The sequence below is a fragment of the Procambarus clarkii genome, chromosome 33 (genome assembly GCF_040958095.1).
Source record: "Procambarus clarkii isolate CNS0578487 chromosome 33, FALCON_Pclarkii_2.0, whole genome shotgun sequence".
Lineage (NCBI taxonomy): Eukaryota > Metazoa > Arthropoda > Malacostraca > Decapoda > Cambaridae > Procambarus > Procambarus clarkii.
The window spans coordinates 33,351,648-33,373,093 of NC_091182.1; the positions used below are offsets into that span (position 1 = coordinate 33,351,648).

The following is a 21,446-nucleotide window of genomic DNA, read 5'->3' on the forward strand; positions in this document are numbered from 1 at the left end:
CATTTTTTTTTTTAAATCATGGGCAACATTCCCGGGTGTGAGAACGTAAGTATTGGGTGAGCAACCAAGGCTGGCGAACATAGCATGAGCTAACAGCATTGCTGTTCAGTTTGTGACCACAGCATTGCCTAAAAACTTAAGAATGTACATGTATCTGGTATTATTTAGCCATGATAGTACAGTATTACAGAAGAGCCTGACTGTGATAAAGACTGTACAATGTTCAGGAATCAGTGAATCAATGCTCTTCAAGATGTCCACAGCACTGCCATATTTCATCCATCTAAGATTCTTCAAACAACTTCTATGTTCCTTTACAAAAGAAACTTGTGGAAAGTTATTGATTTACAGGATTTAGTGACTAGGATTGTGGTGAGAATTAGCAATGTGCGTAGTATGATGGTAGGAGTAATCTTGGTGAGAGAGGGAGGGAGAGGTAGCATCGCCTGCTTGCTGGTGTGAGGTAACATGTTATTGTTTGGAATCACCATACCCTCTTAGTGATTTGCTTTGGCGAACACAAATGTAGATACTTATGTATAATGTGTGTATAGAGTGTAATAACAGCAAAAGAAGTATGTTGGGAGATGCTATTTTGGTGAGGGAGGTGAGGTGAGGGAGGGAACGAGGGAGGGAGGGAGGGAGGCTGGCGTCTGGTGACTGACTTGTCATGCAGTTTTTTAATGCCTCTATGTTGTTTAGACACCATACCAGCTTCGTTGTACAGTTATGGTGAACAACACATGTAGATACTTATATATAACATGTGTGTATATAGTGTAATAAAACCACAAACAGTATCGTGGGAGTAGGAATGTTGGCAAGTTAGGTGTTGAAAGAGTAAGGGAGGGTTGGCTGGGTGTGGCAGCCCACTCGTGTTGTTTTGGACTCGCCATACCAACTTAGTGGTTCGCTATGGTGACCACATATGTAGATAGGTATATACAATGTGTGTATATGGTGTAATAACAGCAAAAACACAGTTTCATTGATCGTAGAATATATGTCACAAATATGAGCCCCATAATTTTGAGCATAGCAATGTTCCACACACATTGAACTATATAAATTCCACAAATTACATGCTTTTGAATAAAATTACAGCAAAAAACAGAGAAGAAACAAATGAGAAACATTAAAATAATTGTGAAACATTATATTTGCGGCAACTGCCACTCCATGGGGTGGCGGGGCCAAGTGACCTTGAGCGCTCCATCACTCAGCGCCCATAATTTACTCAACTTCCCAGCTCCAGGAAACTTTTACTCTTACCCAGATACTTTTACCCAGCTTTTACTCCCGGCTAAAGTATGTCACATACAATTTTTTTTTCCCGTGATCAGAGACTGCATTTTAACAATATAAGAGAAAATAATTTTTTAGAAAGAATTTAATTTCAGCGCACCACAGAGGTGTCGTATTTTAATGCAGAGCAGTGCAATGGTTAAAGACTTACACATATCTTCCTCTTTAGCCTTACAATGGTTTTCAACTTTTTACTCCCTCAGTATCCATTTAATAAGTTTCCAGGACAGTCCTGAATGTCGTAACTTTCATTTATACATGTTTAGGTTTGCTTGTTTGTTTTCAGCCACATTAGACATTCTATGCAATATAACCAATAGTCCTAGGAAAGTAGCCTAGTTTCTAAGATATCTACTAGATAGCAGATCCAAACTGATAAATATTAACTGAAAAGCTCTGAAAAATGACTGAAAGCAGAATATGTACAATTTGTTTATGCACTATAAAAATAATAACAATTACAACTTTTACACTGTTTACTACATATCAGAACATATACCAAAAGAACACAAAAAAATGAGAAATGTTAGTAATATAGGACAAGACAATACAGGTAATATAGAGTTCAAGACAAGTAATATTACATATGACAGCATGTGGAAAAAGAAATAAAAAAAAAAGAGGACAGTAAAAAATTATGATATAATGAGAATCTAGTTCAGGCAGGATGCAATGAAAATGTGTTTTACAAACAATTTTTTTTCAATGTGTATTATATGCATACTTCAATTTCAGTACAGTGTTGTCGTATTTAAATGGACACTAAACCGTCTCTATAGGAGACGAGAGTTCATGTGCCAAAGCCTCATTAATTGGAAAGGAAATAACAGAACATATTTTTTTAATAAAACAGAAAATAATTATAAGATGGGAATGTGAGGATAGAAGGCAAGGGGTGGAAGGTGAGGTGTAGCCCCTGGGTACCTGGTTTGGGGGCGGGTCTGTGGGGGGTTGGCAGGAGGGAGTTCTCTCCCCCCCTTGGGAGCCAGGGTGGAGGGAGTAGGCTTCTGGGGGGAGTCCTGGTCAGTGGAAGCAGCACGGGAGCGGGCACAGCTTCTGCAACACATGCAGGCATGGTGTTAAGTGGGGTGAAGCACAAACACAAGATTATTGGCAGACTCACCAGCACAGCCACCATGCTGATGCAAGCTAAGCTATCACACTACAGTGTTTTTCACAGAGGTGCAAATACTGTGGGGCCCTCAGCACATCAACACTTAGTAACACAATTAAAATTCAGTGCAACGAACATGCACAAACAAATTAAAGCAATGAAAATAGGAAATATTAAATAATGTGTAAAAAACCAGCGTTGAATGTAATGAAATGCCATTTTCTGGGTGAGACCCGGAGGCTCCCCGGAGCTTTACCGGCTGATATGCTAATGTCAGACTTTGGCATCAGTCATGTGTATGGAGTTCTAGGGCCTACCGGGGACCACGAGCCAGAACCTGGCCCCCTCAGAGAGGCAAGGGGAGCAATGGCCTATAGAAACCCCCGTGTGGTTGGAAGCATTCTATGTCTGCCATCGACCGGGTCAAGCATCCAGAAAGGTAAGCATTCCAAAACAAACCCCTATTCTGGTGAAAATTGCTACCTAAGCCGAACTAGTGAATAGAACTCTTCAACAGAAAACACGGAAACTAGTATGACGTCATACGTCACCGCGCCGCTGTCTGCGCAGCTCCCCCCTCCCCGGGAGGGGGAAGGGGGAGCCCCAGACCTCCCACGCCGGCTATCCACCCATCAGTTCTGAGGCTGGATGTCAAAACACGCGAAAAACGCCGACCGGAGGGAGGGAGGGTTGCCGGGGAGCCTCCGGGTCTCACCCAGAAAATGGCGTTTCATTACATTCAACGCTGGTTTTCTGGGGGGAGCCCCGTCGGCTCCCCGGAGCTAACTACCCACAGAGGAAGGTCAAAGGGACAAAACCGGGAGGCGGACACCACGCACCCCCCAAGGAGGCGAGACAACCGGCAGCAAACGCCAACCCAAGGCGCCACAGCCCCGAAAATCCCGGGAACAACACGAGAACCACGAGCAGCAAGGCCCCTGCACGAACACCAAAAATCCATGCCCGAAAGACTGCAAGGCCACGTCGCCCAGACGGCAGCGAGAGCAGCGAAGCCATGAACGCCACAGGCATGAGGGAAGAACACAGGCAGCTTAGCCGCAAGAACACGGCTGACCACCCGGGACACCATCACCCGCGAACCGGGAAGAACAGAACCGGATCAACGCAAAACGCGCTCCGGACCCAAACGCCGTGGCACGCAAACAACAGCAGAGGGCCGCCACTGAACACAAAAACGACACACCCCCGGCCCGACCAACAAAGCACCAACAAACCCTGGACCCCTCCAGAATGCAGCAGCCCCACCCCGCGCCAGAAAAGATGGAGACTGCTGCCATCAAACAACCAAAACGCTAAAACCGAAGGAGCAAGAAAACACAGCGAACCGACCCCCAGAGGCAAAGGCCCAAAGGAAAGAGCCGACGAAAAAACACACCGGAACCGAAGGGGCACTACCAACCGAGGAGAAGACAGAGCACGCTGACCAGAGACCAGGATGGTGCAAGCGGCGCACGAACAGGCCGGAGGTGAAATGACGCACAAGACAGCTGACTAACGGTGCAGAAGCAACACCAAGACCGAAAGCAAGCTGAAGCGGCTCCGCCTGCGCCGCACGAAAAGAGGCGACAGTATGTGGCAAGACGACGGCCCCCAACCCCCACTAGAAAACCAAGCCGAGAGTAAACCAAGCCAACAAGAAGGACCCACCGAAGAAGGGACAGGAAAAGGAAGGACCGCCAAAATACCCCATACTGCCGCCAAGAAAGCACGCAGGTGGGACACCTACCACGAAGCCACCCGACCACCAACCGGAGGCGAGACCACGAGGCAGAACATAAGCAGCCCCGACAAGGCCCCCCCGAGCCCAGGAAAAAGGCGGAGCCGCGAGAAGATCTCGGGCGCGACCACCGAAACCCAGGCGGCACAAGGAGATGGAACGTCTGCCGAACAGAAAAACTCCGAAGCATGCAAGCCCGCCAGGAGTTCAGAAACGACGGGTCCGACGCGAGACATCGCAAGAACCCCCCCAAAAAAATAAAACAACAACAACCGGCAGGGCAAGCTAGGAAAACCAAAGAAGGCGGAAGGGTCGCCGCCAGAACAGGACCCGAACCAAGGGGCACGAACAACTGCAACAGACCGAGACAAAGAAGCACATCACAGGACACAGGCTGACCAACGCCTAAGAACACACGCAGAACATTCCTGCTGCAGAAGAGGCAGGAAGAAAGAGCAGAAGCACAAAAAAAACCAGGAGAACAACCAGGGGTGGACAATCAGGCAGGGACAAAAACCCCACGCAATCCCCAGGCACAAAACGGCAGCAAAGCGCCACTCCACAACCGGACACAGGAACAAGGACACGCCACCGTGAAACACGGTACCAATGCTCACGTGCAGCAGCAGCAGCAACAGGCACCACCGCAACATGCAACATGTAAATAGCAACTCCCCTCTGCAAAGGCAGAGAACGGAGCAGGCAGACCCCAGACAGGGCCAACGGAGACGCGACAAAACCCTGCAGGCCCAGAAACCTGCACCAGGCGACCGACGGCGGAGAAACCCCGCTCGATACCTGCTGGATGAGGTACTGGGAGCTCTTTTACACCTCAAGCCCGGCCCAAGGTCAGGCCAGACCGGCCAGAGGATGGCCCACCAGGCAGCTGCTAGGAGCAGTCCACCGGCCCACATACCCCCACAACCAGGACGGGCCGGAACTGCCATACGAAAACAGGCCAGTGCGCCCTGGAAGTCCACGGACGAACCAGCAAGAAGGCTTATGCTCGCAAGTAGGTCGTGTAACAAGCACAGACCACTGATGGTAATACAGTGTTCCCCAAAAGTGCCAATAGCACCACTGCACTCCACTGGTACTATCCCGCAAGTTCTACCAGATAGGCGGGACCCAAGAGCCAGAGCTCAAATCCTGCAAGCACAGCCAGGAGCCTCACCAGGTGAGTACAGAACCAACCCTACAACCCCCACACCTCACAACATTAAAAAAGGAGGGTCCCCTGAACGACTCCAGCATGGGTTGGACATGCACATGAGGGGGACAGGAAGGGGTGATAAAGGGACAGTCACTGGTGTGCGAACGGTCTCAGTCGTACAAAATTATACCTAAATAAAGACAGGTATATGAACACCGCCGCATCCAGCGCCCGGCCAATACAAACTCCACGGCGCATGCGCATAACACGCTGGCCGAACCGCACACCCTCCCTGCGGGAAGGCGCCAGCCAGGACTATTGCACGAGAAAAAGAGCCAAAAGAGGAAGCAGGAACAATAAAACCGGCCAAAGAAGCAAAGAGCCCAAAAAAAGGGAACCCAAACGGGCGACAAGTAGCCCAAACGGGCGACAAGTAGCCCAAACGGCCGACAAGTAGCCCAACCGGGCGACAAGTAGCCCAACCGGGCGACAAGTAGCCCAACAGGGCGACAAGTAGCCCAACAGGGCGACAAGTAGCCCAACAGGGCGACAAGTACTAGGAGCCGACAGACGTTCCAATAATGCGGGAAGTAGCGAAAAACCTTCCCGTACCCTCGAGAACACAGAAGCCAACACTAGTCCCGAAGGCACACGAAGGCGCAGGCGCACCCGAGATCAAAAGTCACGCAGAACCCCATCGAACGGGGAAACATGACAAAAACACCGTCCCAAAAAGCGGGGGAGGAAACATCCACCCACAGGACGGAACCAACCGACTCAAAGGCCAAGGAACCGAGCCCGGGGAGGGGCCGACGTCCAACAGCACGTACGGCGAGTGGGGAGGAAAGACCCCACTCCGCGTAACCACAAGCCCCGCCGAGAGGGGGATAAAACCCCCCACGGGGTCTAACGGGGCCAAGGCCCCCCCAAGTCAGCCCCTCCCCAGCCCCGGGAACCTACACGACAGGCCCCGGGGCCGAGCCGTTCCCCCAAAGCCCCGGCCGTACCAGAAAACCGGGGCAGCCGTGAAAACACTAAGGAAGGGAGCCCACTGGCAGACTCATACAACACGGCTGGAGGAACAGGCCCAAATGCCCCCGTCACTACCCCGGAAGGGGAATTCCCCGAGACTGCCCGAGTCTCAACACCACCAAACACCCCGCCCTGAACCTACAGACGGTAAGGAACCGGATACAGGCAGGAAGGGTGAACCAGGGGAAAGACAAGGGGGCGTGGATGGAACCGAAGCAACCAACACCCCCAAGTCCCAAAACGAAAGACAACGGGGCAGCCCCGGGGCTCCCGGGGAGGAAACCACGAGAACGTTGCCACCACCAAGGCTCAAGTGCAACGCCCCTGCTGCCCGCACCCGCTTTGTTAGCACAACTGGGTAACCGAGCCACAACGAGCAACCAAACTCGCAGGACACCGGGTCGAAGGTGTCACCGACCCCACAGGCAGCAGACGGAGGCAAAACAGAGAGTCACCCAGAGACAAAAGGTGAGAGCAACCCTCAAACTCGCTGGAAGCGAGGGGGGGGCTCTGGGGTCACATCCATCGGACCCGCGCGCCCCCAGGGGTTTCCCAGGGTCCCGAGCGTTTACTATAAGAGGACTCGCGCTCAGGTAATCCCAGGCAGGGTACTGCTAACCGGCACCCAAGCTACCAAACAACTTTCTAAGAGCTGAACCCCCGGGACGTGTACACTCACGGGGACCTAGCAGGGGGTACCACCAGAAATACTCAGAACACAAGGGACACAAGGGGCAAGAACGAAGGCAGACCCCCCCACCAGGTATATAAACAAAAGAAAAAGAAAACCCCGCAAGAGGACAGCGTACCCAAGCGGAACAGAGCCGGCCGCTATGATTGGTAAAGACAAGCTGCACAGTACCCCGCGCCCCACCAGTGCAAACACTGCCCCTTACTCTAAGGCGAACAAGGGAGACAGAACACCCGAGCACACAAAGAGCGGCCGAAAACCAAGCGGTAAACGGCCAAGCAGGGGCAGGACCCAAGGAACTTGTGGAAGGTGGCCCCAAGCCCCAAGGGCAGTACTTACAGGGCACCTAGGGAAGGGAACCCTAGGCGCATGCAGCCCGAGTACTGAAGAATCACACCCGGCTCACGCACCACCTAGAAAACAGACACCACACTCTAGGTACAGTGCTGAAACAACCACTGGAGCCGGAGCACATAACCATTGCCTATAGCATCAGCCGAAGAACTGATGGGTGGATAGCCGGCGTGGGAGGTCTGGGGCTCCCCCTTCCCCCTCCCGGGGAGGGGGGAGCTGCGCAGACAGCGGCGCGGTGACGTATGACGTCATACTAGTTTCCGTGTTTTCTGTTGAAGAGTTCTATTCACTAGTTCGGCTTAGGTAGCAATTTTCACCAGAATAGGGGTTTGTTTTGGAATGCTTACCTTTCTGGATGCTTGACCCGGTCGATGGCAGACATAGAATGCTTCCAACCACACGGGGGTTTCTATAGGCCATTGCTCCCCTTGCCTCTCTGAGGGGGCCAGGTTCTGGCTCGTGGTCCCCGGTAGGCCCTAGAACTCCATACACATGACTGATGCCAAAGTCTGACATTAGCATATCAGCCGGTAAAGCTCCGGGGAGCCGACGGGGCTCCCCCCAGAAATGGGGCATAAAATAATAAACTACCATAACAATTTCAAATTTGTTTGTTTATTTATAAAGTAAATAATAAATAAATATATATGAAGTAGTACTGTATCCTGAAATTCCAGACCCAAAATTGCAGATTTGACAAGTACTGTATCCAGAAAAATCTGTTGACAGAGTTTATCCTCTGATTTCTCATTTCTGAAACACCAATGTAAAATGTAATGAAATGGTAAATTTTGGGTGAGTTCCTGTAGATCCCTGAAGCTACTATCTCTGATAAGTGTGCTATACTACCAGGTCCATCAGTCATGGAGTTCTATTGGCCTACCAGGCACCAGAGGCGCAGGGAATAGCTGCATTTATGATAAAGATTTTTAGAAATTTATTCATATCTGCCACCACCGAGGAAGGCCTTTAGAAATGGCCACCACATTCCGGAGCATGGGAGCATGCAGCTTGGGAAACTCAGCGGACGCACCACAGCAGAAGCAGTGACCTCCACATGCAGCCCCCACCAGGTGCTTCAGCGTCATCCTGGAGCCATTAATTTCCTGGCTCCAGAAGAGCCAGGAAATGCACGACAGACCCCAAAATGCAGATGGGCCCAAAGGTTAACCACAAGTGCTGCCAACATCAAGGGAACTGGGCATGGACTGCACACGATCCATGTCCTGAGAAAGAGCAAGGGAAACAGGCAGTCATTGAGGGCCGCAAAACAAGAGCCCCCTCAGAAACACCTGTAACACGGTTGACACCTAATATAGCTCCAGCGTGTGGGTACGACAAAAGCCATGCCAAGCACCAAGCTAGAAGAAAGGACTGTCTGCCAGCTAGGAAGACTCCGGAACCTCATAATGCAAACCAAGAAGGTGAAGAAGACCTAAACTTGAAAGGGGGAAGGGTCCATCATTAAGGCCTGATCTGGGTTTTGTAGAAAGTACGTGAACAGCGCTTCCCAAGCTGCTAAAGGAGGGATCAGAGAAGTAGGAAAGCTCCAGACAGATGACTGTGATGGACCCAAAGGCATGCAGAATCAAATCCCAGGAGGAAGCTGCATCCGAGTCTTACTCATACAGGGAGAGAGCGATATGAAAACCCCCTCCTTGCTGTAAAAGGCTGCCCTCCTCGGAGGGAACCAGGAACCATATAGAGATGAACGGGATCCGAGTCTGTATCAGACTTCCCCAAGCCCTGCAAGTTGCACTTGAGGGCCCCGGGGCAGAGACAGTGTCTTTGCTTCTTGGGATAGAAAAATTGGAGTCCAAGGGAGAGGCTTTGAAGGAGGAGACTGCCTGAAAGAAGACTCAGAAACCTTGGTGAGACCAGCTGGCTCAACTGCTTTTGCACCAGAATTGGAAGGGGCAACCCCCTGACCTGACCAAACCACATCCTGAGCTAAACCCTACCTCAACTCCAAAACCCTCATGTGCTTTGGGGGCTGGAAGCAAAAAAGAGAGGATCAGAAGAAAGAGGAAATGAAGATGAGGTACAGACAGAGCCAAAGTGGAGGTCACAAATGCCTCCAATTCCGGGTCTCTAATGCAAACGAAGCAGTTGTGGGGGCAACCAATCGAAAATGACAAAATAAGAGCTATGAAGAGAGGTTAAAAGTGTTAAATACACCAAAGCTAGAAGAAAGGAAAAGAAGTGATATTATCTCTACTTACAAAATAGTAAAAGGAATCGATAAAATTGACAAAGAAGAATTTTTGAAAACTGCAACATCAAGAACAAGAGGACATTCTGCTCTGCTATTCAACCACTTGGTTGAATAGCAGAACACCAGAGCCAGTATGGAAGAGCAGTAACCTGGTAATCTCTAAACCAGCACTAGAACTGGGGGCTCGGGTACCGGCAGGAGGAAAAACCATCTTCCCCTTTTCCTAAACGAGTGGGGGGGGGGAAGTGAGGAAAATGAGCTCACGCAGTTCCGAGAGAATTCAATCTTTTATTTACATGTTGGCAGATTATTTTTTTTACTGATTTTGAGACTTCAGTCTCTCTTAAATAAAGCAGTAGTATGTTTTAACTCACTGACTATTTGGTTACCTTCCCTGGTGAGTTGGTGAAAATAAATGTCAGTGCTCTCTGTGAGGTGGTTGGGATCTGGCTCCAGTCCGCAGCAGGCCTTTAGAACCCTATGACTGATGTGACTCTGTAGATGGTAAGCATTTCACCATGTAACATCTGGGAACCACAAGGGGCTTACCCCAGAAAATTTTTAATCAAACTGTACTTTTTGCAAGGACTGAACTGTGACTCCCAGAAGTTAGCTCGCTGAGGTAGCTCCACACATCCGGGCCACATCAGCCTTTCTGAATAGTTCAGCCTTCAGAATAGGAAAGGCCTTAGGAGTTCTGAATAGCCTACCGGGAACCAGAGCCAGAACCTGGCCTCCCACATCCCTCAAAGATGCACAGGGAGCATAGGGATATTATGATAACTGTCACCAAAGAAACCTCCAGAAAGTAAATGAAACAACACAGGCATCTGCATGGTTCACATAGTGAAGAAACTAGCGTTGAATGTAATGAAACGCCATTTTCTGGGCGAGACCTGGAGGTTCCCTGAAGCTATACTGGGCTGATGTGTATATATTAGACCATGGCAACAGTTAATCAATGGTGGTCTAGGCCTGCTGAGGACCAGCGCCAGAACCTGGTCCCCTCAAGAGTGGTATGAAGAGCAATGGCCTAAAGACAACCCTGTGTAATTGGAAGCCGTCTTTGTCTGCCATCTACCAGGTCAGGCACCCAGAAAGGTAGGCAATTTCAAAACAAACTACAGCTGGTTAAAAATTGTAAACTGAAAGCCGGACTAGCAACACAGAACTCCTCCAACTGAAACCAAGCAAGCAAGCATGACGTCACCACAGCTGCCGCACCGCTGTCTGTGCAACTCCCCTCTCCCTGGGAAGGGGAAAAGGAGGTCACAGACCTCCTGCAGCAGCTACCCACCCCAGTTCAGAGGCTGCATATCAAAAGCACGAAAAAACCTCAGACCGGAGGGAGGGAGGGATGCCGAGAGCTTCCGGGTCTCACCCAGAAAATAGCATTTCATTACATTCAACGCTGGTTTTCTGTGGAGAGACTCTTCGGCTCCCCGGAACTACTTAACCAAAGATAAAGGACAAGAGGCACTTACTCAGGAGGCGGTCTCCACTCCCTCCTCAACTCGAAGTTGTGACAACTGGCTGCAACCTGCAACCCAAGGCTACACACTCCTGAGAAGGGCCAGGAACATGAACGTGGTACCGAGCGGCCAGGACCCTGTTCAACCTTCAAAAGCTCCATGCCCGAATGTCAGCCCAAGACTCATTACCAAAAACAGCCGCCAACGCTCCGAACTTACGAATGTCGTGGGCACGGGGATAGACCACAGGCTGGCTGGACCGAATAATCCTGCAGATAACATGGGAGATCTGCGCCCTGGAACAGGGAAGAAGGGAAACCATAGAAAAGTATGATAGAAAGTACTCCAAGCATCCAACAACAGGCAGTCCGCAAGCCAGGACGAATCTGGAACCTCGTAACGAACCCAGTATGGAGACAAAGACCCAAATCTGAATGATAACGGATCCATTATAAAGGCACATTCCGAGTCACGTAGGAGGTAAGCCACAATGACCGCCCATACCTCAGTACAGTAGTAGGCGAGACGCGGGAAGCCAATAACCTGTGGAAAGACGGACCCAAAGGGATACAGAACCGAACCTGCGGAGGGGCTGAACCCAAATCTAATTCATACGCAGAGGGGGGAAAGGAAAACCCCACTCTTTATAACAAAAAGCCCCGCTCAGAGGGTTGGAAAACCCAGGCGGGGCCCAGCGGAGCCCAAGGCCTCAAAAGTCAGCTCCTCCCCCAACCCCGGGAACATCCACATCAGGCCCCGGGGATGAGTCATCCTCCAAAGCCCTGGCCTCACAAGATAAAGCTGGGGCAGCCGGAAAAGCAAAAAGGAAGGAGGCCCACTGGACAGACCCCCGTCACCACGGCTGGAAGAACGGATTCGAATGCCTCCATCGCCATCCTGGAAAGGGGGCAACCCCCGAAACTGCTCGAGTCTCATAAGAACATACGAACATAAGAATGATGGTAACTGCAGAAGGCCTATTGGCCCATACGAGGCAGCTCCTATTCATATCCACCCACCCAATAATATTAATATCCCCTTTGTTATGTCCATTCATCGACTCGCACAACTATGTCACCCCCGATTCTTCAACTTTCCCAGGGAATGCAGGTTAAGCTCCATCAATCTGTCTTTATTATGACAGGTTTCTAATTTGGGGGACCAGCTTTGTCATCCTACGCTGGACGCATTCTAGTGAACTCACATCCATTTTATAGTACGGCGACCAAAACTGAACTACATAATCCAAACGGGGCCCAAACAGAGAAAGACATAGCTGAAGAATAACACCAGGCGTCCCGTTGCCATAATCCTCATAATCCTCTAAACCCCGCCCCGACCCCAAAGTCCTCAAATACTTTGGAGCCGGAAACAAGGGAGGAGGGGGGGGAGGGCGGGAACAGAATGAACTACAGCAGGGGAAGAACAAGGGGGTACGGACTGAACCAAGGCCAAAGCGACCAACATCCCTAAGTCTGGGTCCCTATAAGCAAAGCGGAGCAGCCGCGGGGCATCCGGGGTAGCAATCAACCTGGCATGTTGCAGCAACCCATAACTAGCATGCAACGCCCGAGCCACCTGCACCTGAATAATGTCATCAGTAAATTGGGTGAATTGAGTCATGAACAAGCAACAATGCTCACAGGTCTCTGGGTTGAAGGTATCATCAACCCAACAGGCAGCACGACAGAGGCAAACACAATGAATGTCACCCTGAGACAATGGAACAGAGCAACCCTCAAACTGGCACAAGGCAAGAGGGGACCCAGGGGTTGCATCTAAGTGAGCCCCTTGTGCCCCCGCGGGGTTTCCCAGGGCCCTTAGACTGTTATTGCTAAGGGTAAGTCCATGTGGGGTACTGCTAACTGGCACCCAAGTCTACCAAACAAACTTCTAAAACTGAACACCCCGGGGAAGTGTCCACTCACGGTGGCCAAATAGGGGGTACCAACTAACACAGGAGGTCAAGACCCTGATATAACTTGGGGTAGGGGAACAAGTGCAGACCCCCTCACCAGGAAGACACAAAAATAAAGATAAAAACCCCGCAAAAGGACAACGTACCCAGGAGGAACAGAGCCGGCCGCTGTAATAGGTGAAAACTAGCAGCTCAGTACCCCACACCCCTACCAGTGCAAAACTACCACTTATCCCAAGGTAACCAAGGGAAGGAGGAAACCCCCCAACACTCCCAGGGTGGTCAATCACCAAGCAACAAAAGACCAACAGAGGTAGAACCCAAGGTGACTTGTGGAAGATAACCCTAAGCCCCAAGGGCAGTACTTACAGGGCACTCAGGGAAGGGAACCCTAAGCACATGCAGCCTGAGTCCCTGTGAATATTGCTCCCAGCTTGCACGCCACCGTAAGAGTAGAACTGGACACAAGGCACAGCACAATGCAGAATTAGGAGCTAGAGCCACACGACCGAGCCTCAAACACATCAGCCGAGAACTGACAGGTGGATAACTGGCGCGATGGGTCTGGGGCTCTCCCCCTTCCCCCTCCCGGGGAGGGGGGGGGGGACCTAAGCAGACAAGCTGCACGGCAAGTGTGACGTCATGCTCGTTTGCTCGTTTTTCAATTGGGGAGTTCTGTCTACTCTTTAGCTTTCAGTAGTCGTTTTAACCAGAATAGAGGTTTGTTTTGAGACGCTTACCTTTCTGGATACATGGCCCAGTCGATGGCAGATATAGAATGCTCCAAACACATGTGCATTTCTATAGGCTATTGCTCCTTGTGCGTCTCTAAAGGGGGGGGTGGGGCAAGTGCTGACTCGTGGTCCCCGGTAGGCCTAGAACTCCATTCACACTGATGCCAAAGTTTAATAATACTGTATACAGTGCCTATCAGCTTGGATAGCTCTGGGGAGCCGAAGGGGCTCCCCCCAGAAAAGGGATGAAAATCTAAGAGCTAGGGCCCAAGCGAATTCCAAAGAGTGGACGAGCACCACCTGCCTGCACACGAGACGTGAAGCAAAGAACAGACACCGCTTCCTTCAGAATCGGCGCAAACAACTTCAACAAGGCAGTCGACACTTGAGCCGCCGAGGCAAGTACACCTACCTTGCCTTGAGATGATTTCGGGGCTTAGCGTCCCCACAGCCCAGTCCTTGACCAGGCGTCCTTGTTGCTAGACTGGTCAACCAGGCTGTTGGATGTGGCTGCTCGCAGCCTGACACATGAATCACAGTCTGGTTGATCAGGTATCCTTTGTAAGTGCTTATCAAGTTTTCTCTTGAACAATGAGGGGTCGTCCAGTTATGCCCCTTATGGGTAATGGAAGCATGTTGAACAGTCTCGGGCCTCTGATGTTGATAGTTCTCTCTCAGAGTACCTATTGCACCTCTGCTCTTCAATGGGGGTATTCTGCACATCCAGCCATGCCTTTTGGTTTCATGTGGTGTTATTTCTGTGTGCAGGTTTGGGACCAATCCCTCTATTTTCCACATGTAAATTATCATGTATCTTTCCCACCTGCACTCAAGAGAATACAGATTTAGGCTCTTTAGTCGGTCCCAGTAGTTTAGATGTTTTACCGAGTGGCTTCTAGCAGTGAAGGATCTCTGCACGCTCTCCAGGTCAGCAATTTCTCTAGCTTTGAAAGGGGCTGTCATTGTGCAACAGTATTCCACTCAAGAGAGTACTAGCATCTTGAAAAGTATCATCATCGGTATAGCAGCTCTAGTGTGAAAGGTTCTTGTTATCCAACCTGTCATCTTTCTTGCAGTTGTGACAGCTATTTTATTGTGTTCTTTAAAGGCAAGGTCTTTCAACATGAGTACACCCAAATCCTTTACATACAGCCTTTTCATTCTATATTATGATTTAACTGCATTTTGTATGCTTTTCCATTTTTACATTTAATTTTTTACATAGCGCATGAGCTGGAACTTACCTTCGTTAAACACCATATTATTTTCTGTAACCCATAGAAAGACCTGATTTACATCTGATTGGAGGTTTGCAGTGTCCTCTATGTTGTCTACTCTCATAAAATTCCTAGTGTCATCTGCAAAGGAAGATACAGTACTATAGATTGTGTCCTTGTCTATGTCCAATATGAGGATAAGAAAAAGTACTGAAGCAAGCACAGTACCCTGAGGGACTGAGCTCTTCATGGTTAATTGACTGGATTTTGTTTTGTTGACTATTATACATTGGGTTCTGTTAGTCAAAACAATGAGTTTTGTTAGGCACCAGATGCAGGCCCAGAACCTAGCTCCTCCACATCCTCCTCGTGCCAGTCCGAAGACAGCTTCAGCAGGGAAAAAAAGCAGAAGACCGAAGCCAAATGCCCACAGGCGTGCAAACCCTCGGCCACCAGGGACACCGAAAGGGAGGGAACCTGCACATGGCCAATATCATGATGAAGTACAGGGGCGAGGAAGCACGCAGTGAGGTGCTCAAACTCGCCCCCCAGGTAAATCTGAATGACCGTAGTCAATTCCCACCCCTCAAGCATGCGGGTCCGACAGAATGCATGCCACACCTCCAATGAAAAGAAAGGGCAGTCCTCCAGCCGGGAAAACACCAGCACCTCGTAGCGCACCAAGTAAGGAAAAGAGGAACCAAACTCAAAAGAATAAGGATCCACTATCAAGGTATATTCGGGTCTCGCAGGAGGTAAGCCGCAACGGTCTCCCGCACCTCCCTTGGCGGGATACAGGAAGCAGAAAACCTCCGGAAGGAGGGAACCTAGTAACCCAAGAAAACCCAGAACCGAACCCAGGGAGGAGTCGAACTCATATCAAACTCATACAGAGAGGAGGGATATGAAAACCCGGGAAGCGACTGCCCTCCCTCTCTCCCTCCAGTCGGCGTTTTTTCACATTTTTAATAATCAGACTGTGAACTGGAGTTGGATAGCCAGTGTGTGAGGTCTGAGACCCCATCCTTCCCTCTCCTGGGAGGGGAAGTTGCACAGACAGCGGCAGGGCGACTGTGGTGACGTCATGCTTGTTTTCGATTGGGGAGTTCAGCTTGGTTGTTCGACTTTCAGTTTGCAATTTTTAACCAGCTGTAGTTTGTTTTAGAATTCTTACCTTTCTGGGTGCCTGATCTAGTAGATGGCAGACATAGACTGCTTCCAATTATATGAGGGTGTCTATAGGTCATTGCTCCTGGTGTCTAATCTGAGGGGGCCAGGTTCTGGCGCTGGTCCCCGGTAGGACTAGAACTCCATCAATTGACTGTTGCCATGGTCTAATACATACACATCAGCCAGGTATAGCTCTGGGGAGCCGAAGGGGCTTTCCACAGAAAAGATACATTTTGAAAAAATGCATATATTTAAGCATTATAAAAGTTAGTCACTCTTTGCCTGATATAAAATAAGTATTGCAGATGAGCAGTCACAATAACGTGGCTGAAAAATGTTGAAAAGTGAAGAGATGACAACGTTTCTGTCTGTCCTGGACCATTTTCAAGTCGACTGTGATAATGGTCCAGGATGGACCGAAACGTCGTCGTCTCCTCGTCTTCTGTTGTGTGGTTTGGTCAACAGATAGGTATTAATATTATCACAATTTGTCTAAACATGAGTTATGATTACCACCAGTGTTCAATTTTAATGCAAGGAGCAGACAAGAAAATTTTAAAAACTATTTTATGTAATTTCTGCCACAAGATGAAACAAATGAACTCATGTTTAGTACAAACATGAGTTCATATAAACATCTGCATATTCAATTTAATTTGAATATGCAGATGTTTAATATCTGCATATTCAAATTAAACACAAAACCTTTACAAATTGAATAAGCTGTATCCCACATGAAAAATTTGTATTACTGCAGCCTAAAATACTTAAAACAACACACAATAGGTGTAAAAATATTATTTAATAAATTTACTGCTAAAACACTACATATTTTATGTAAATTTACATAAAACATAGTTCAAAAAAATTCTTATGAAGTCACCATGCATTTTGTATACTGTACTAGCATTTTTAATGCTGCAACCCGTCAGTGAGCTCCTGACCATCAATGTTTCCCACATCTCATGGTCCTAATCAGTAACTTTTAAACTGTTTATACTCTCAATTTTATCTCAGTTTTAGTGTTACTGAATTACTATAAATTTGGTGTCAAAATGTTAGAAAATAAATTTGCTAGAGCACAGATGCAAAATAAAATCTGATTTGATAATAGAATTTGCATGATGGTGCTGAACATACAAATTTTTATGAACATTTCAACATTCTTCATATATTTCACATTTCTCAACTCAAAATTCTTATTAGCTATTATCATCTTGAGACAGATAGTTGGCTGAAATGATATCTGGAAGGTCCACTGATACTGTACTTTGGTATGTTCCCTGATAACATATTGATATACTGACATACAGTAATAACATACTGATAACAACATATAACACTGTGCTCCAAAAAACCAGCGTTGAATGTAATGAAATGCCATTTTCTGGGTGAGTCCCGGAGGCTTCCCGGAGCTATCCAGGCTGAATGGACATGTATATCTTTCTGGCATCAGTCAATGCATGGAGTTCTTGCCTAACGGGGACCACGAGCCAGAACCTGGCCTCCTCTAGAGAGGCACGAGGAGCAATGGCCTATCCACCCCCCCCCCCCCCTCCCTGTGGTTAGGAGCATTCTATGTCTGCCATCGACTGGGACAGGCACCCAGAAAGGTAGGCACCCCAAAACAAACCCCTATTCTGGTAAAAGTATTGCAACCAAAAGCCGAACAGGTGGACAGAACTCCCCAAACAAAAATTAGCAAACTAGCATGACGTCATCATGTCGCCGTGCCGCCGTCTGCACAATCCCTCCCCTCCCTGGGAGGGGAAAGGGGGAGCCCCAGACCCACCCGCTGGCGACCCAACCTACAGTTCTTAGGCTGGATGTCCAAAAACACAAAAAATACCGTCGAACGGAGGGAGGGAGGGATGCCGGGGAGCCTCCGGGACTCGCCCAGAATATGGCGTTTCATTACATTCAACGCTGGTTTTCTGGGGGGAGTCCCATTGGCTCCCTAGAGCTAACTACCCAAAGATAAGGAAAAACAGAGACTTACCCGGGAGGCAGTTCGTCCTCACTCCTCAACACGAAGTCAAGACAACTGGCTGCAACCGCCGACCCAAGGCAACGCAGGCCCTACCTGGTCCTGGAACATTCACCAGGTAGCGAGCAACCAGGACCCTGTTCGTCTTCCAAAAACCCTGCGCCCGAATGTCAACCCAAGACATGTTGCCAAAGACGGCAGCCAGAGCAGCAAACTTACGCTGTTGTGGGCTCGGGAATAAACCGCAGGCTGGCTAGACTTAATAACCCTGCGGAGAACCTGAGAGACCCGAGCCCGAGAACAGGGAAGAAGGGAAACCGGGTCAACCCAAAACACATCCCCGGCTACCGAAGCCGTGGCGCGCAAATAACGGCGGAGAGCAGCAACCGGACACAACACATGATGCACCCCCGGCATGACCAGCCAAGCATCAACAACCCAAGGCCCCCTCCGAAATGCAGCCATTTCATTCTTCACCAGAAAAGAAGGAGACGGCTGCAACCGAACAAAACGACCACCAGGACCGAAGGAGCAGAAACCCCTGCGCCGGAGGAGAGCATGAAGCTCCCCGACCTGACCTACAGAGGCCAATGCCAACAGGAAAAAGAGCTTTAGAAAAACAATCCCAAACAGAAGGGGCCACAACAAACCGAGGAGAAGAGAGAAATGAGAGCACCCAGTCCAAAGACCAGGACGGCTCAGGAGGCGCATAAGCAGGCTGGAAGTGAAACAACGCCCGAGACAGCTTGTGGAACAGGAAAGAAGTAACATCAACAACAAAAGCAAGCAGAAGCGGCTCCGCCAGCGCCGCACAATACGAGGTGACAGTATTCGGCATAAGATGACGGTCCTGGAACAACCAAGAGAGAAAGGACAGAACAACCCTATCAGAGACTGAAGAATACCTATGCAGTGATAGGAAGAACCAGAAGGACCGCCAGGAAACTTCATACTGTCACCAAGACGAAGCACACAGGTGGGAAACCAACTTGGGGTGCCTACCTTTCTGGGTGCCTGTCCCAGTCGATGGCAGACATAGAATGCTCCCTACCACAGGGGGGTCGTTATAGGCCATTGCTCCTCGTGTCTCTCTAGAGGACGCCAGGTTCTGGCTCATGGTCCCCAGTAGGCAAGAACTCCATGCATTGACCGATTCCAGAAAGATATACATATCCATTCAGCCTGGATAGCTCCAGGGAGCCGATGGGGCTCCCCAGAAAAAAGATAACAATATTATATATATATATATATATATATGTCGTACCTAATAGCCAGAACGCACTTCTATGCCTACTATTCAAGGCCCGATTTGCCTAATAAGCCAAGTTTTCATGAATTAATTGTTTTTCGACTACCTAACCTACCTAACCTAACCTAACCTAACTTTTTCGGCTACCTAACCTAACCTAACCTATAAAGATAGGTTAGGTTAGGTTAGGTAGGGTTGGTTAGGTTCGGTCATATATCTACGTTATTTTTAACTCCAATAAAAAAAAATTGACCTCATACATAATGAAATGGGTAGCTTTATCATTTCATAAGAAAAAAATTAGAGAAAATATATTAATTTATGAAAACTTGGCTTATTAGGCAAATCGGGCCTTGAATAGTAGGCATAGAAGTGCGTTCTGGCTATTAGGTACGACATATATATATATATATATATATATATATATATATATGTATGTATATATATGTATGTATATATATATATATATATATATATATATATATATATATATAATGTATATATATATATATATATGTATATATATATACCTTGTAGCCAGAATGCACTTCTCAGCTTACTATGCAAGGCCCGATTTGCCTAATAAGCCGAGTTTTCATGAATTAATTGTTTTTCGACTACCTAACCTACCTAACCTAACCTAACTTTTCCGGCTACCTAACCTAACATAACCTATAAAGATATGTTAGGTTAGGTAGGGTTGGTTAGGTTCGGTCATATACTGTATCTACGTTAATTTTAACTCCCAATAAAAAAAAATGACCTCATACATAATGAAATGGGCAGCTTTATCATTTCATAAGAAAAAAATTTGAGAAAATATATTAATTCAGGAAAACTTGGCTTATTAGGCAAATCGGGACTTGCATAGCAGGCCGAGTACGACGTTCTGGCTACTAGGTACAACATACATATATATATATATATATATATTTATTTTCGGGAATTTTAAGATGGAAGATGTTTTAGTGTCATCGGAATGGAATGCTAAAGTGTGAAGTAAAACTTGACACATTTACAACAGCTGTACATTTACAGGTACAGTATGTACAGTACAAAAGGAGAAAACCTAGGAGAAAATTAACACACACACAAAAAATGGCAAAATCTGTACACATAATGCAAAATATCTGTATAGTGCTTACATTTGGTATTTACTTAAATATTCCTCACATCTCCCCACCTACCTCGTTGAGACTGCAGAAGACTGATCAGTATCTGAAGATGATGATGAGTCAGATGATGACGATGATGATGAAGAGGATGATGAGGTTGATGATGATGATGAGGAGCCACTTGTTGAACTAGCCGATTCTGAACTTGTACTGCGAATCTTGAGAAAAAAATAATTATTTTATTTTGCATCAGGAAACATGCACAATAAATTATGAGTTACCTTCTAACCAAGAAAATACTGATCTTCACATAATAGCTATTCCGTCAAATAATAGAATATCTTTAGCCAATTAAGTATATTATAATGTACAGTACAGTACGTACTTTAAACTTGTGATACTGTACTTCATATAATATAATAAATTAGTGTTGAATGTAAGGAAATGCCTCTTTCCCATTTAACCCTGAGGCTCGCTGAAGTTGGGAGCCATTGAGGTGATTCCCAACAACTAGATCATATCAGCCTACTGGGGTTCTGTAATCAAATCAGTTCTGTTTGGCCTACTGGGGACCAGCACCAGAACTTGACCCCACCTCACAAAAGGCCCAGGGAGCAGGTGACACTCAGCCATCTCACCAGAGAAGGCAACAAGGAAATCAGGGAACCAATACAGATCACTGTTGGGTTCAAAGAGACTGAAACCTCACAACTCGCCAAACAAACTTCCCCAACAATGTAAACAAGCAGTTGAATCTCTCGAAACAAGCTTGTGCTCGTTCGCCCCACCCCTCCCACACATTGAGGGGAAAGGGGGGGGGGACCAGGGCTCTCGCTGTCCAGAGGCCAATGCCATCAGTTCTGAAGCAGATGCGAACACGTAAAAAAAAAGATGACCTGGAAGGGAAGGTATGAAGGTTAGGGAGCTACCAGGGTTCACCCAGGAAAGACATTTCATTATATTCAATGTTGGTTTTCTGAGG

General features: G+C 48.1%; 1 protein-coding gene across 3 annotated transcripts in view; it reads right to left on the reverse strand.

Moving 5' to 3' along the window:
• chm (lysine acetyltransferase chameau) overlaps positions 1–21,446 on the reverse strand; it is a 147,221-nt gene that overhangs the window by 117,062 nt on the left and 8,713 nt on the right. For 2 of the 3 annotated variants that reach the window (XM_045753834.2, XM_045753835.2), the window contains exons 2-3: positions 20,537–20,682; positions 2,230–2,361 (exon numbers count right to left, since the gene is read on the reverse strand). In XM_045753834.2, the coding sequence (XP_045609790.1) occupies positions 2,230–2,361; positions 20,537–20,682 (278 nt within the window). The remainder of the gene's footprint in view (positions 1–2,229; positions 2,362–20,536; positions 20,683–21,446) is intronic. The other variant, XM_045753836.2, reaches the window with a different exon arrangement.